General features: G+C 51.5%; 1 protein-coding gene across 4 annotated transcripts; it reads left to right on the top strand.

The window, feature by feature from the left end:
- On the top strand, positions 1,853–14,483 carry ELOVL1 (ELOVL fatty acid elongase 1). Of its 4 annotated transcripts, none has more exons than XM_021404856.1 (8): positions 1,853–1,936; positions 10,690–10,751; positions 11,156–11,346; positions 11,509–11,589; positions 11,784–11,840; positions 12,194–12,299; positions 12,452–12,588; positions 13,009–14,483. In XM_021404856.1, exons 2-8 carry the CDS (start codon positions 10,706–10,708, stop codon positions 13,261–13,263), a joined length of 873 nt encoding a protein of 290 aa, XP_021260531.1. In that variant the 5' UTR covers positions 1,853–1,936; positions 10,690–10,705; the 3' UTR covers positions 13,264–14,483. The 4 variants fall into 4 exon arrangements, with proteins under 4 accessions (XP_021260531.1, XP_021260529.1, XP_021260530.1 ...); XM_021404854.1 differs by lacking the exon at positions 1,853–1,936 and adding an exon at positions 2,296–2,378; XM_021404855.1 differs by lacking the exon at positions 1,853–1,936 and adding an exon at positions 2,382–2,406.

The following is a 16,576-nucleotide window of genomic DNA, read 5'->3' as shown; positions in this document are numbered from 1 at the left end:
AGATTAGCCAAGTCCTTGCTGCTGACCTGCAGGACCCTGCATCCTCTTCCAGTCAGATCTAGATGGGCCAGTGCTGCTCTGTTGGAGAATTAACAGCAGAAACAGAAGATGAAGTAGCAATGGAATGTTAAAGAGCAAATACTCAACAGGAATAATGGTGGAGAGAGCAGACACAACAGGGAACTGGAGTCTGGGCTGAGAGGGGAGAGAGAAATCACATTCTGAGCAGAAGAGAGTGACCTGGAAATTTATTCCAGTAGCAGGAAGAGGTTGAGCTGTGCAATTTGGAGCTCAGTTTTAGAGCCTGACAAGCCTGCCAGCAAGGGTGGATCCAGAGGAGAGAAGGAGTGCTAGGAGAAAGCTATGAGATCTGGGATACGAGGCTGAAAACTGTCTAGCAGGGAGTGGGAAGGAATCCATTGGTGTTCTCTCATTTAATGACAAACAGCATAGCAAGATTTCCATTTAACAGGACCAAGAATCAGCTGTACGATTGATGGTTCAAAACAGGAGTACAAGGAAAATAAACGAAACACATGAAGAGTAGCAAATAAAATTGATGCTTATCGTTAACAAAGAAGAAGAGTGATCCAGCCAGCTTCAGGCCTGCCAGTCTGATATTAGTAGTATTTGATTAAAGAGTAACTCAGCATATGGACAGGAAATGGAAAGTGGGATAAAATATAGTCTGTTACGTCTGACTAACCTTACTATAAAGCAATTGGCCCTACATGGACTCCAGAGAAACAGCTGATACACTGGGAACTTCAGTAGGCAGTGGGGGCAGAGGTGAGCAGAGGAATTTCACGTGGGAAGGAGTGGTTAAAGGTCAGACGAACACAGAGCTCAGTGCGACGGAGCACATCAGGACACAGCAAAGGTTACTACTGAGGTATTCTGTGGATATTAGCAACAATATTAGGAGCATTCTGATGAAATTTGCTGGAATCCAGTGTTGTGAGGCATTGGCAATGCATAAAAGGAACTCTGTACCACCAGAACATGTGTGAAAGTCACCAGGAGTGCAGTTCTTTACTTCATTTTGGGATTTTGTGAACTGCAAGCACCCGAAGGAGTGACAAATGCAGCCCTGGCTCTGTCCAAGTGGAGAATTCTCACCAGGTGACCACAAAGTGTGCCACCGCTTCTGATCACCCGTCGTCAGGAGGAACTTGAACAGCAGCATGGCCAGAAGTGTTGCCTGGGCAGTAGGTGCAGGGACAGGCTGGTTAGGAAGCTTGTTTAGTCATCTGCATAATGGCTGAGAGGGAGATGATTGCTATCTACAAATACATTGGACATAAATACATAGGATCTATGTGACTCTGGTGCGGGAACAAATGGATGTTAACCAACCATGAATCAATTTAAGCTGGAAAGGAGGTGGTTCCCAAGAATTAGAACAGTGAATTCTGAAACAGGCTTCAGATCAGAAGAGCATGGATAAAAACCCAAATATTTTGTGGTGAAGTTTGATAAGCACGTGAAGACAATACACGATGAAGAGGTGTTTGAGACAGCAAGGTGATCAGACTTGGAGGTCTTTGAGGAGTCCTTCTGTGTTCTGAAGTGCTTATGGTAGCTGGTGTGACATCATTACAAAAAACACTACACATATGCCACTCGTCTATCACTCTCGCTCTGCAGGGAGCTGCCTCGCCCCTCAAAATCAGCCAAAACCACCCCAAACCCAGCACCCTCCCAGTAAAACTTGAGATTTCCACTCGCCCCCAGCCCTGAGGTGATGCCAGTGTGGGCGTGGCCATAAAATGGGCGGGCTGCAGTTCTAGCGACGATTGGCCTTGAGGGAAGAGCTCCTCCCAAAAGGGGCGGAGCTTTCTCATTCGAGGCCAATCGTCAGCGGCGTGGGGGGCAGGGCAGCACTATATAAGTGCTGGGCAGCCGTGGTGGCGGGCGAAGCGGGGTGCGGCAGGCGGTGAGTGGGTGTGCTGGTGGGCTCCGCACATCTGCGGAGCTCGGTGGGGCGGGAGGACCGGCCAGCCGGCCGAAGGGGCTGTGGGTGCTGGGTTCGGCCGTGCCTGATAGGGCTGATCCTCCCTTAAAGGATTATTGGGAGGGGAGTAAGAGGGTTTGGGGGGCGGTTTAAGGGATTTGGGGCGAGATGTGTAACTCGCTGGTGGGTTGGGGTTCGCTGTTGGAAGCGCCTTGGGCTGCTTTGTAGGGGGTGCCCCGAAGCTCGGGGTTGGCGCTTCGGACGCTGCCATGTGCCCGCTTGGCGGCGGGCAGCCCGCGGCCAGGAAGTGCCAGCAGCAGCCGCGTGCGTGCGCCCGCGTTCCTGTCACCCGGGATGCTCCGGGGCGCGGGAGGAGACGGGCGGTGTCCCGCAGACCGAGTCCTGCGACAGCGTGGGCGCCGCGGTGGGGGGCCTGGCCTGGGGTGGCCGAGGTCTGATGGGGAGGGCCGGGTGTTGCGACATGGCCCCGGCAGGTGGCGAGGCCCTGGGCCGCTGGGCGCGGCCGCCGCCGGGCAGGAAGGCACGGAGCGGGACTGACACGGTTGTGGGGGTGACGACGCCAGCCGGCTCGAGCCGGGAATGCACCGAGCCTGAGGCGGGCGGAGCGCATCGGCGTTGCCCCGGTAGCGGTGCTCAGAGCCGGTGCGGGGTGCCCGGCGTGTTGCGGCGCGGCCCGGTGGCTGTGGAACCGTCCGTCCTCGCACTTCCGGGCTGCGGGGCTCAGGGCCGCGGTAGGCCCCGGTGGAGCCTCACCCCGCCCCGCGGCCCAGCCGGGCGCCGCCCGCGCCGCTCGCCCCGGGGCGGGTGGGGGACGGAAGGGGCGGCTGCGGGGCTGAGCTGCCTCCCGCCGGCCTGCGGCCCGTGACGCGGCGGGATGGGAGGTGAGGGCCCTGAGCCCCCCGTGCTTGGCTCCGGACGGACCCTGCCGCAGCTGGGGCTGCAGTGGGGCTTCCTCGCAGTAGGGCACGAGCAGCCTTCGCCGGCAGCGCAGAGGCTGGGGAGGGTTCTCCTACGTAGCCCTCGGCATCAATGTGCCATTGAGAGATTCCTCTGCCCTCCTCCTCCGGTCAGGATGGCAGTACCAGGCCTCTGCCGGGAGCACAATGTTGGCTTTGAGCGCCGGCTGGTGTAGGTGCCCGTCCTCCTTCTGGCCCTTGCTGTGGAATGCCAGTGGGAGGAGGTCCCTGTCACCTTCCTGATAGCAGCAGTACCCAGGCTGTTGTGCATGGGGTCTATGCATGCTGGACGACTGCAGATGTAATAACTGTGGCCAAATGCACGTTTATCTGACTTCCTGTACGCAGTGCGTGCTTGATCTGTAGGTCATGTACACGGGCCAGTTGTGATAATGTACAATGTCAGTGAAGCTGTAGCTTTGATTTCATAAGGCCTAATGAGGCAGCATAAATGTCAGGGCATCATGACAAGTGTGGAGGCAGTCTGTGTGCCTCAGTGTATGGACTCCTTTCCACAGCTGCTCTTGGAGTAGTGCAGAGGGGCTGCTTGATGCTGTCCCTATGGCTTTCTGCCTTAGTTCTGGAGTTCTAAGGACGGGAAGAAGTGAGGCCTCCTCCAGGTGGAGGCTGATGCACTTGTTTGGTGGATGTTGTTGGGTAACACAAGGTACTTTGCTGCTAGTGCATCCTGCAGAGCATCTCATCCCCATGCCGGGATTGTCTGTGCAGCAATGCATCCATCCTGTGGTGCTGCCCAAAATTGTCCACCTTCTCTTCTGCTAGAATGCAGCCAGGGCAGATTCCTAGGTGGATGGAGCTGACCTTGCCACCAGACCTGCTGGGTGGCTTCTTAGGGATGGCTTACAGAGTCAAACAGTTGACTGAGCCCTTGGGGCTTGACTGAGGCTGCTGTATCCTTATCTTCTTAAAAGAGGTGAGTCCCTTCAGCTTGTGGGTGTGAGCTGCTGCTGACAACATATTCCTTTGAGATGCAGCATGATGCCAGCTGTTGCAGCAGCCTCTCCTTGCTGCATCTCAGTGTAGGGATTAAGCTATGCCACCCACACAGCCCAGGCCTCTGTGCTCCTGCCCTACATGGCATTCTCATCTCTATTTCCCTGTAAGCCTGTTAGTTATGGAGAGCATGTATGGTCCTCTGGAACAGAAATATGATATAGTCCTAGTAAAACTGATAGAATGGGCTAGGGGAAGAGGGGAATAGTCATGCTGCAAGACACCTCTAGGTCAGTATCACTTTTTTTAAGTGAAAGCAAGGTGCATAGTGTCTTTTGTTTTTTCCTGATGGAGAAGAGCTTTGCATTTCCATGATGCTCTGCTTCCTTGCATTGCTGTGATTGACTTTGCGCTATTGTCGTAGGGTGGAGGTGAGCAGTTTCTCCTTCTCACAGCTCTTTGGCTGTGATCCTTTGGGAATGAGCTTAAGAGATATTGGGAGTGATGTCCATGATGACCCAAGAGATTTTGCTTGTTTCTATGCTTTTCTATTGGATTTGCACTAGCATGTGCCCTGCTGGCTCTCATGGTGGGAGTATGTGGGCTGGAAAGTCTGGTTTCTGCCAGTCAAACAGGTGAGGCAGCCTGAGCTTCAGCAGGGAGGAGCTGGTCCCCAGGAACTGTGGGGCTGCTGTTGCTCAGAGATGACAGGCTGCAGCTCTCAGCTCCCTGCCTCAGCCTTTCCACAACAACAGGACTGTGTCTGGCTGTATTTGGGACTGCAGTTTTGTGGGGAAGCAACTAGGTCTGGTAGTTCTTGATTTTTTTTTTTCCTTGGAGTCTGTTTAATTTTAGGTTGATCCTTCCCTTGTAGGATGGATCAGGACATAAGCAGTCACTGAGGCAGCATGTTATCCAGCTGTGATGCGAGTGTGCTTTTAATCTGTGAACATTGATCTGATGAACTACTTGCTTGTGGTTTGCTAATAGACTTGTTCTGTATACATAGGGGGTTATATCCCATGCTGCTTTTACTTAACCCTAAGAGGCTTTCTCTCTCTAGGGACTAGTGGGAGAAGCAATACACTCAGCTTTAAGTGATCAGTCTGCACCTGTGGAGATAATGAGGCCTAATGCTCATAAACCCTGTTAGAGGTGCCACCTGTTATGCCTTAGGGCTACTGTGTCCTGCTGTGTAGCTATGATGCTGCTGGAGTCTCTGGCATCTCTAGTATTGCCAGTGTACATAACTCTCTTGTTTGAAGATGGTTGTGTGACTGTGCTTCCCTTTGTGCGGGGGATAGGGAAGCCTGAAGCTGATGGCATGATAAGTTGTAGGCAGTGAGCCCTTCTCTGGATGAGAAGTGGCTCTGAGTTTGTATCTGGGCTTTTTGAATAGTCAGGGCAGAGCTATTAGAGGGATTTCAAGAGTCTTGTCTTTCTGCTGCTTGCTTTGTAGACTTCAAATACCCATCTTGTTTTAGTGTCACTCTCCAATTAGTGCTTATGCCTGGATGGGACAGCATGCTGATTATTACTCTGTAATGATTACAGACACTGCTGTGGGAATGGGTTTGGAGCCCTGTTATGAGGTATTTGCATGATCATGAACACCACAGAAGAGAGCACGCTAGTGCTGTGTCCATCCCACATGCAGATAGGGGTGATCAGTGTTCTTCTGCCAGAGGGCTTTGACCTACTTCTAGTAGTAGGTGTTGGGATCAGCCCTACTTGGTCTAACCTTGTGTCCTCCTTCATCGCCTACTTAATTCTATTCTTTGAGTGCTCTTTGCTTTGTACCATGTGGGGTTGCTGTGTGCCACTGCTTCAGATAGGTAGCCCAGCCATCTCTGCCCCACCTGGTACTATGTGAGTATAACACAGGGTCACTGTGACTAGCTTAAGACAACAACATTGCTCTTCTATAGATGTTTTGCCTAGTTTCTTTATGCCTTCATGCTTGTTCCTTTCAGTGTCAGAGTTTATCCCCGTGTTACCTTTTTGCCTGAAAGCTCTCACCTGTAATGATATGAACTCTGAACATGGAGTCACCATTACTGGGTATGATAAAGAATAAGCCTACTCTGATGGCTTGTTTGGTCAGTTCAGGAAGATGCTGTCCCTGAAGAAAACACTGGTTGGATATAGACCTTTCACTGCAAGTTATGTCTCTGAGTCTGTCTGCCTAGTTTGTTTTTTTTGCACAAGGTTACTAAGCTGTATTGCTGCAGGCTTGTTTGTTCCCCTGTAAGCTTGAGGGGATCTGATGACTACCCAGACTCTGCAGGTTGCCTGCTAGTCTGGGAGTCTCTTCTCGCTCCTTCTAGCAAGCATGGGTAGGGGAGGATGTAATCTTTGTAGGATGCTATCCAGAAGCCTAAGGGTTTTACAGCCACTACTGGAGAGTGTATGGTGTTAACACCCACCTGCTGAGGATGAGCTTCAACTGCTCAGCTTCAGACAGGTCAATCACATTGTGCTGCTTGGAGCTGATGTGTGAGGAGCAGCACTCAACCAACTTGTCTCCAGTAGTGGCTGCAATTACACTCTTCTCAGAGCTGTTGCATAGCAAGAGCTTGAGTTTGCCCCTTCACTGGGAACACAACCCTTCTGTATTGTCATGAAAGTATACTGATGCTGACCATCTGTTTTTAGGCTGTAAGCAGTGTCCTTTTTCATTTAGCATGAAATAGCTGAGCCAGAGGAAATAACAAATTGATGTGTGATTCAAGAAGGACCTTGTCTGGTGGTGTTAACTACAGATGTCACTGGGGAGCTTTGTACTACCTCTTGGGCTGGGAGGTCTGGGACTAGTTGTCATCAGACTCTGGTCAGGGTGTCTGTCACCAGTCCTCAGAGCTGAGGTATCAGGCTAGGACAGCTCTGTTCTCTTACTGTACCCCAAGTCTCTTGGCTTTGTTTTCCACACTTGAAGTGTAGCATCTTGTGCTCTTGTGCCAGGCTGGTCGTCTTTGCCCTGTGACTTGGGGCTCAGACGTTTCTCTTAGATCCTCATTTCTCTTGGGGGAGGGAAAGGGGGAAGATATGACTTTAGCATGTGGACAGCAGTGTTCCAGCTGAGTCTTCAGGCAGATGGCTGGGATAATCTACAGTAATATACCACCATATACTTAAATGCAGCTCTCCTGTTGAATGCTCTCTGCTGTATGTGCTTGAGCTTGCTTCCCAAGATGCTGTGTGTGAAACTGAGTGTGCACTGACTGAGTATTGTCCCCTCTTCCTCCTGGGATGGAGCTGCAGAAGGAGAAAATCCAGTTCTAAGTCATGGTAAACTTCAGTCTTACAACAGCCCCCCTTCAGAGCTCATAGAGAGCAGGGTGCTGCTGCTCAGAGATGCTCAAGTTCCTGCTGCCTGGTCTCTGACTGCCTTGCTGCTATTGTTTTATGTTTATGATATTGTTTTATGCTGTTGTGCTTGTCTTGATGAGTTCACTTGCCTGTAGGTTAAGGAGAGCTCATCCTGGAGCTGACTGACTGCTATGTGTGATGGCTGGAGATTCCAACTGTGATGCCTTCTGTGTGTGCTCCTGCCTGCAGTAGCTTCAAAGTCACAACATTCTGGGGTTCTCAGTCCTGGTCTTCTGCAGTAGCAGCTGCCACCAGCAGATCTTCTGAACTGTAGATTCCTGTGGCCCTGCTGGGAAATGTAGGCTCTGAGCACTTGGAGTGTGCACAGGCACTGCCAGACCCCTTTGGGATCTGGAGCTCTGGGAGGTTGGGCAGGTGCTTTTGCTGTGCTGGGGTGGAGCTAGGGGAGGGTGAGCTTTGGAGGAGGCCTTTTCCCTGGGGTTATGGAGTTCATCAGCAGTCAGCATGCCTTGCTGCCAGCTTGTAGGTCAGGGATGAGGGTTGGCTTGTTATCCAGCCTGCTGGTTATCTCCTGACCTTAGAGGGTTGCTTCTCCCTTGGGAGCCTCATGAAAACCAGGCCTGCTGTAACCAGTTCAGCAAGGCCAGCTCTGCAGCCACCAGTCAGACTGTTTTGGTGCTGTCTGTAATTAAACTAGTGGGAGATTATCGTGGCTTGCCTTCTTGCCTATTACAGGACTGATTTTGGACTTGAATACTGATGAAATAGGAGTGCTGGTTACTAGGCTGCTGGAGCTCAGTCTGTTGCTTGTGATAGCTGCTGTATGGTGAAAGATATGTGCTTTGAAAGATGTGTGTCCTCTGTGAGTTAAAGCTACATGGGTTGAGCTGTTGTCTGTCACTGGTTCACAATGCTGTGGTCAGGCTACTGGGACTTATTGTAAAGGGCCTTACTGTTCTTGCTGAAGTAGCACTAATTGGCTGCATAGCTTGTTGGAAATCTGCAGTGTGTCCAACTGCTTAGTGTAGGTAAGCGTCTAATCCTCAATGTTGGTTACTGGGACAGAATGTGGCCTGCTGCTCTAGCCTGCAAATGAAATTTCCCCTGAGATAGAAGTGATAACCTGTTGGTGAGAGGTGGAAGCAGATGTGTTGCAAGGCCTTCAGGCAGCATGTGGGAGTGTGTTTGGGCCCCAAGGTGCTTTGGGAAGCTTGAACCTGTTTTTTAACTTCCCTTGAGCTAATCAAGGCTCAGTTTTGGGATCTCCAATCTCCTCCCAGTTTCTTGCACAAGAGGATCAGGATCTTGGAGTCAAAGGAGAGCAATTATTTCTCCTGTACCAACCTGTGAGCTGTAAACTCCTATGGTATATTGTGTAGTGTAGCATGGTAAGAGCAGATACCTAGCTGAATAGTAACTCCTCTCAGTGTGCAAAGAGACACAAAGTGTTGGTGTTCTAGAGGGATGAGGCTCCTGGAGACTTGCCAGCCTTTCTGCTTTCCAGTGTGGAACAGCATGGAGCCCCTGTGACTCAGGAAGGCCAATGCATTTCACGTCCTTCTGCCTGGTGGAAAGTAATGCTTGGGTTTGCTCTACTATCACCCTTTTGCAGCTCCATCTGAAGGCCATGGCTGGCCTTCAGGAGATGGAAGTGGGTGGGACTTACCAGCATCTGCTTACTGAGCAAGGTGGACTTTGGTCTCTGCTTGCAGGACCAAGTGGCATGCCAGTGAGGATACCAGATCTTGCAGAGGCCCAGAGACCTTGGAGTCCCTCAAAATGTGGCTGCTTTTAGCTCTGTTAAACAGAACAGTATCCTGCTGCTGTGGAAAAACTCATACATCCTTTCCATAAGGGTCTGTAGCATAATGCCTCTAGTTCTACCCTGGTGGGAGTCCTGGTGCTTGCCCAGAGCCTTTGTTCAGGACAAGACCAATGCCTCCTTTCCTTGCAATGGATTCAGCAGAGTAATCTATAGCTTCTAAGCTTGTCTCTGTATCAGGAGTGTGAGATGTAGCTCTGAGCTTGTAGGTGCCTTTGTCTTATCCCAGCCTGCCCTAAATAGCTAAGTGCTCCAGAGAAGACTGACTCACTCAGCTTGATAAGATAAACACTGAGCTTGAAAAGTCAGGTACCTGTGCTGGGAACTAACTATTGAGGGCTACTCAATATAGCAAATAGAGGTGTAGCTGGATGTTGTGGTCAAAGTATGAAACTCAGCAGATGAGTCTGGAGCTTGCTTGCTCCCTCTCATGAGAGCAGCTTAAAGCTCAGTGGCTTTCAAGAGCTATACTTACTGTCCTTCCCACAGCTGAAGCCTTAAGTAGTTTTCAAGGATGCTGTAGTTCCTGCTATGCTTCTCTGGCTTCTGCTATGTGAAGAGAGTGGACAGTCTTAGTGTCTGGGACCTTAGAGTGAAACTGCAAGTGACTATTGCTGTTGAACACCTTACTTCCTTTGGTTTAGGAAGGTGAGCATCAGTTTTGATGCTGGTGCCCCAGAGGTGTGGGACTGCTCTGCACTCTGTCCTGTTGTTGTGGTTGCTTCCAAGCTGAAGCCAGGAACTGCCTCCTCTGCTGCCAGCGAAGCTTCCTGGGGTCTCTGGGGATGCTGGCTGCTCTGCAGCCTCACTTGAAGGGGTACTTCTGGCAGTGGGGTGAAGGGGTTGTTGGAGGGAGGTGGGTAGTGCTGCCCAGTTCAGAGGAACAGGGTGTGAGTGAGCACAGAGCCAGCACTGCTGCTGTGGTGGTACAGGCTTGCTGTCTTGAGTGGTGAATGGGAAGGTGGATAGCAGGCCACTGTGAATGATGCCATTTCAATGCTTGCTAATCTTGTGCGGTGCTTGCTGCTGTCCTGCCTGGTCAAAGTTGAAGGAGGGGTGCTGGTGTGACTGCTACTGAATGCTCCCTGCTGGGAAGAAGATCACTTCAGCTTCCCAGCTGCTCCTTGGACCAGCTGTGTGCTTCCTGATGGTGGCAGCAGTAATCCTCCAGGGAGACTGCCATGGGGACCCATTTTTCCAGACCCATGTGTGGGAAGTGATTCCTGTGCTCCGTCTTGGAGGAAGGGATAGAATGGGTGGGATTTCTGCTCAGCAACATCATGGCTGTCAGCGGTGGTAACACTTGAGCATGTTTCAGCAGGAGTAAGATTAAGGAGATGGAAATACAGTGCTGAGGTTGGGAGCTTTCTTAAATGAAATGTTAGGATCTGCCTTGGAAGGACTGCAGGTGGTAGATGATGGGGTTTCCAGCAGAGCTGGGTAGACAGGATCAGGTTCATGGAAGAGGGGTAGGTACTGCGTGGCTTCACTGGGAAGTGGATGCTGGTATATAATCAGTTGGAAGCAAGGACAACCAGATAAGCATGACAGGACCCCTGAAGCTGTGATCAAAATGTGATGTGTAGGGATGTGCTCTGCAGGCTGCTCTCCTGGGACAGCTGTTGCCTAATCTGCCCGTCATCTCTCCACAGACATACTGCCACTGCCATGGAGGGGATTGTGACTATGTATCAGGACTTCATGAAGAAAGCAGGTGAGTGGCTCTATGTAGATGCAGGGCAGGTGGCATGATATGCTCTACTGCCACAGACCTGGGGGTGTGTTCTGCCATACCTGGTGCAGTGCAGGTCTAGCTGTGTTTTGCCTTAATATAAATGCAGCTCTGGGGTTTTTGGGCTGCCTGAGACTGTCTTGCCTCAGTGTTGTTGAGGCATTTGTGCCCTCCTCCAGGCAGCTCCGCAGCACAGCTTCAGACTGTACCTTATGCAGCTTTTCTGTGTTCTCCAGTCTTTGTTACCAGGTCACCCCTTGCCTGTACTCTTCCCTGTCTTTGGAGAATGGGATTTTCATGTCCTTAACTTTATTCTGGTGTTAGCACTGCTGTTAGCAGATTGGGGTTGGGATGCTTACTGCTGTGCACCATGGCTCTCTCCACAGACCCCCGCATTGCTGATTATCCACTGATGCAGTCCCCATTCCTTGTGCTGGGCATCCTTCTGGCATATGTCTACTTTGTACTCTCCTTGGGTCCCCGGCTAATGGCAAACAGGAAGCCTTTAAACCTGAAGAAGTTCATGGTGCTATATAACTTCTTCCTGGTGGGACTCTCACTCTACATAGTCTATGAGGTGAGTTGCCAGCAGCAGATGTTGTCTGGCACATATAAAGCAATCCATGCAAGCTGTGTGGGTCATGGGAGAGCCCTTTGTGGGTTCTTCCCTGTATTTCGAGCAGGGCTGGGAAACGCAGTGGCTTGTGTGTTGGACCTCACTCTGATGCTCTTGTTACAGTTTCTGATGGCAGGGTGGCTTACTGGGTACACCTGGCGATGTGACCCTGTGGACTTCTCACAGGACCCCAAGGCCCTCCGGGTGAGTTCTGTTGCCTCTTATAAGTTGGGATGGCTTTCAGTGCTTGTCTGGACAGCAAGTTCCCTGCCTCTCCTCTTAGGCAAATGACTTGGTACCTGGCTTTTAGTGTCATTCTAGGGTTCCTGTATGGAGGCATTTGGTCATGGGGCATGTTCTGGTTGACACGGGTCTCATGTTAACCTCTTCTGTTACAGATGGTCCGTGTTGCTTGGCTGTTTGTCTTTTCCAAGTTCATTGAACTGACAGACACGGTGAGTAAGTTACTGGAGAGGCCTTGTTCTTGGGGGAAAATTAATCATTGCTTTGGGCAAGGATTTAAGGCCCAATGTACTTGAGGTAGTAGGTACCTCCTTTGGCCCTTTCAGGCTGAACTGCCAGTGCTTCTATCTGGTGTCACTGATGGGGGGGGGGGGGAGGGTCATTCTGGATATCTCAGAAGCTACTTCTGTCATCATGACTCTGGAAGTTGTGGAGTAACCTAATGTGTGGTTGCAGTGATCTTGGGGGGAAGCATCACTGAGACTGGACACTGAAACAGTGGCCTGGGTTGTTTCACCTGCTCCTGGGGATGCTGGCCCTTGATGCTGTTGGGCTCTCATTGCAGGTCATCTTTGTCCTGAGGAAGAAGAATGAACAGGTCACATTCCTGCACCTTTTCCACCACTCTGTTCTGCCCTGGAGCTGGTGGTGGGGGGCAAAGTTTGGACCAGGTAAGATGGGAAGTGGCTGGAGGAAGGGTGGAGTTACTATCAGCTAAACAAGGAAGGGGGTTTCTACTGCTGGTAGGCTCCTCAGATTTTTTTTTTGTAGTACAGATTTGCTGCAGATAATTGACTTATTCTCATGCAAATCTGGTTAACAGGGGGAATGGGCTCATTCCATGCCATGATCAATTCTATGGTGCACGTTGTCATGTACTTCTACTATGGACTCTCAGCAGCAGGACCTGCCTTCCAGAAGTACCTGTGGTGGAAAAAACACATCACGGCCATCCAGCTGGTGAGTCTGTGCTATGGAGTAGTGTATGTCCTCAGCCTCTGATGTGATGGGCAGATCAGTGCTTGTACATACAAAAGATGCAACCAGGAGCTGTAGCTGTCTCTTTCCCTAGTCTTTCACTCTGAGTTTCTAGCAGCCCTGGCCTGTTGTGGCCCCTGATAGTCCTAACAGCCTGGTTAGGGCATGGGGACTGCTCAGCCTGCTGCCTCTGGGCTGTGGCTATGTTGGGAGAGTGATAGATAAACACTGCTCTGAGACTTGTGCTTGCGTCTTCCAGCTACTGCTGGCTGCTCCTTGCTATAAGAACCTGTATTTAAGATGGCCAAAGAGTCTACGGGTTTCATTTAGAAGGGTGTATAGTGGGAAATCCTTGAGCTGACTCTCATGAGTAATTTGTTCCTGTTCTGCCTTGTTCCCCAGGCACAGTTCGTGATTGTCTCCATCCACATCTCCCAGTATTATTTCATGCCCACCTGCCAGTACCAGTTTCCCATCTTTATCCACCTTATCTGGATTTATGGAACCATCTTCTTCATCCTCTTCTCCAACTTCTGGTACCAGTCCTATACCAAAGGCAAACGATTGCCCAAGGTGGCTCAGCAAGCAGCCCAGCACAATGGTAGCAGCATCCATGAGAATGGCACTGTCACCAACGGCAAGGTCAAAGCCAACTAGAGGGCAGCCTGGCCCTCCCAGAGCCAATGAGAGCCCCGGGGCAGAGGCAGCTGGGACCTGTTCCCCTGCTCCTGGGTGCCACTAGCCAAGTCAAGTGCCTACAGACTGTTGTACCCCTGTGCCCAGCCCTGCTGTCCTCTGTCTGCATGCCCAGCCCCTCTGCCCTGAGCAGCCATGGGCAACTTGTCCTGCTCTTGGGAGGGCTTGTGCTGTTTCTCACTGTTGTTGAACAGAGAGGCAGCTGCCTGCATCACAACTTGGGGCTGCAGTCCCATTCCAGTGTTTCCAAAGGAATTTCCCCCAAGTGCCTGCATCTGGCCCTTCTGCCTGGGGGCCATTTCCTTCTGAGTAGGACCAAAAGAAGAGACTGATCTCTGTCCTGGTGCCCTCTCCTCTTCCCTGGCTCATGAGAGCCTGTGTGGATGAAGTGACTTGTCCCTGGTTGCTTGCTGCTGCCAGCTCAAGTGTGAGTGCTCCTGCTCTACCATGCCTTGTGCCACTTTGTTTCATGCCACAATGCTGTGTGTCCCTTGTGGTCCCTGTATACCCAGGTGGTGGTGAGGGGGTCCTGCCCTGGTGTCTGTGCTCTGGTGTGGCTGCGGAGAATGTAGGGGCAGCAAATGTGTGGTACTTGAAGGCCCAGAGCTGCCCAGTACAATACACATGCCTTGTGCCTAGTACAAAGGGGTTGTGACAGCCTGAAATGCCTCTACTGTGTAATAAGCCCAGGTTGCCTTGCATTGCCTTTCTGTGCCTGGGCTGAGTGCTGAGCATGTGCTTTTAGCCATGCGTATGTGATCCAGAATGGCAACTGATGGTTTGTTCTGGAGTGAGGGATGCCAAGCTCACTGTGCTTTGGGCCACTTCCATTCCTGCAACTCAAGACTTGAGCAATAATTGCCCCTAGAGTTGGCTCCTGGGCTCTCCTGCCTGGGACTGGCTCTGCTCTGGCCCCACGTGAGCGCAGTGGAGGATGGTTGTAGTGTACCCTGCTGTGGTGTAATGGGGAACACCTCTTGCCTTCATGGATCCTGCTAGGCCTGAGTGAAGATATACTCTGCCATTCAGCAGGGCAGTGCAGCAGCTCTCCTGGGCCTGGTGCCTGTCACCTGCTCTGACTAACCAAAGCTGTCTCAGTGGCCTTGAGGATGAGGTGAAGGAGCCAGGCCCAGTCAGATTGGGCTGCTCTTCTATCATAAATAAACAGACAGAAGGAGAAATGGCTCTGTGCTCTTTGTTTTCCTGGCTTGCTGTGCTGTGAAGCTGTTCCAGCTGCTTGGTCCTGCCCAGTGGTTTTGGAGGCAGGGCTGGGAGAAGCAGCTGGTGTAGCAGGTTTGTGCTGGTGAGGAGAGGGCTGTACTCTGCTGATGAAGCAGATGGCAGATTGTTTGCAAGTGCTTTGGTAGAGGAGTGCTCAGGGCAGGAAATGTGTCAAAGCTCCTGTTGTGAAAGTGGCTCCACCCTGTTAAAGAATGGCTGGGGTGGAACAGAGGTGTGGGCTGGGACCAGGGCCAGGAGAAGCTGCTGCTTTTCAGAAATCCTGTCCTGGCTCCAGTGCATAAGTGGGGTGGAGTGGAGATTAGAGACTCTGGAAACCCAGGTGATGGGGAAAACAGGAGGGAGGCCAGCCAGATGCTTTCTGAAGGGGAGGGAAAGGAATCTGCTTAAAGCTGTTGCCATTGCTGGGTACTGCTGAAGTGCTGGTCTCTGCAGAAAGCATTTCAGGCTGGACTGAGGAGAGTTTCTGCTGCTGCTTTCTTGCTCCTGCTACAGCAGTATGGCTTCCCCAGCTGGGTTCTGCTCCCCTCTACCAGCTGAAACAGTTTGGCTTTTATTCAGGGTGGTTAGTACTGCCTTCCCCATCACCTGGGATTGAATGGGAAGGCCAGGCCTGAGTGCTGACTCAAGCCTGATAAGTGGGGTGGGTAGCCAGCCAGCTTGCATGGCAAGGAGGAATGCGTGAACCCAGCAGGCCTCCAGACGGTGAGTTTCACTGTAGATTTGATTGTGGTGCAGGAGAGCTTTAGTGGAAGCCTAGCCAAAGCTGTGCAGCTGGGGTTGGTGTGGGTGAGAGCTCAGTTGCTCTGCCTTGCCTCACTGCACATCACTTAGGAGGAAGGCTAGGCTGCTGCCCTGTGTAAACATCCTTCCCTGTTCCTACTGCTGCTGCTCTGGGAGTAGGGACTGACAGGAGAGTTCTGGTCCTTCCTGAAGTGGTGGCATGTCAGCTCAGTGCTCAGAATTCACAGCTTGAGCAGGAGGCAATCCAGCTGAGATGGAGTTCTGCTATTGTTTAGCCTCCTTTCCCCTCCCTGCTTCTCCTAGCTGGCTCTTACTGAAGATGGGACTGTCTTTGCTTTTGCCCAAAATAGTAACAAGAGTTTAAACTACTTACACTTGATATTCTAAAAGAGGGCTGTTCCCTCTGTGTGCTCTGCTTGCCCTTCCTCCAATTGTTCCTATTAGCTTGTGGTCTTTCCAGGGGTGGGCTGTGGAGCTTAGTCATTTATTCCCTGTTGGGGGCAGGCTGTTTCAAACTGCATTTACACACCCTATATGGGAGTTGCTGGGCTTGCTCTGTGAGCCCAGCTCCCTCCTTCCCTCCAGGGCAGAAGGACCAGTATGGGGCCAAGGGAAGAACACTGTAATCCCATCTCCTTCCAGTGATGCTCAGGGGACTTTCAAGAGCTGTGTAGAAGCAGAGTTTCTAGAGGCAAGTATGTGCTAAGGACATAGGCAAGCCAAGCCCTGAGGAAGATAATCCACTATTGCAGGGAGGTAGGTGGAAAAACTGCACTAGGAAGGGAACAAATCTTGTATGTGAGTTCTTCCTTGTAGGATCCAATTGCTGCTCTGAGCTTTGCGTCTGAAGGGAAGTTGACCTCCTCTGCTCCTAGACTTCCTTTGCTCTTCTAGGTGACAGATGGGGTGCACAGGGATTTCTGCTGAGCTCAGGCTGTGCCTGAGCCCTTCTCTGCTGGGTGTGGACTAATACAGTGGCTGCCTTGGTACAGCACACAATACTAGCACCTATACCCACCGCCAGAGGCTTCTGTCTACTTACATGGCAGAAGTGGTTGGAGCATGGTACTAGGCGAAAAGGAAGGTGAAAGGAGGCTGAGTTGCACAGGCTTTGCAAGCTGCTTTGCATAGGCTAAGATGTTAATCACAGCTAGGTGGTTCTCCAGGCTTCCCCAGACAGCCCCAGGCTGTGCTGCAGCCCTACAGCCTCCAGTTCCACATGCAGAGTAGCATGGCAGCTGGGGCCAGGATAGCCTGTGCTCAGGTAAAGGTTCAAAAACATGTGCCCTGC

Source organism: Numida meleagris, chromosome 7 (genome assembly GCF_002078875.1).
Source record: "Numida meleagris isolate 19003 breed g44 Domestic line chromosome 7, NumMel1.0, whole genome shotgun sequence".
NCBI lineage: Eukaryota > Metazoa > Chordata > Aves > Galliformes > Numididae > Numida > Numida meleagris.
Note: the sequence above shows the minus strand (reverse complement) of the source record. Positions and strands in the feature narration are given on the sequence as shown.

What these genes read in the sequence shown, in the direction of transcription:
- ELOVL1 (XM_021404856.1), top strand. Translation starts at nt 10,706, where the DNA reads ATGGAGGGGATTGTGACTATGTATCAGGACTTCATGAAGAAAGCAG. An exon ending in GGGGGCAAAGTTTGGACCAG is followed by an intron (nt 12,300 to 12,451) that starts GTAAGATGGGAA and finishes TCTGGTTAACAG; the next exon opens with GGGGAATGGGCTCATTCCAT. An exon ending in ACATCACGGCCATCCAGCTG is followed by an intron (nt 12,589 to 13,008) that starts GTGAGTCTGTGC and finishes CTTGTTCCCCAG; the next exon opens with GCACAGTTCGTGATTGTCTC.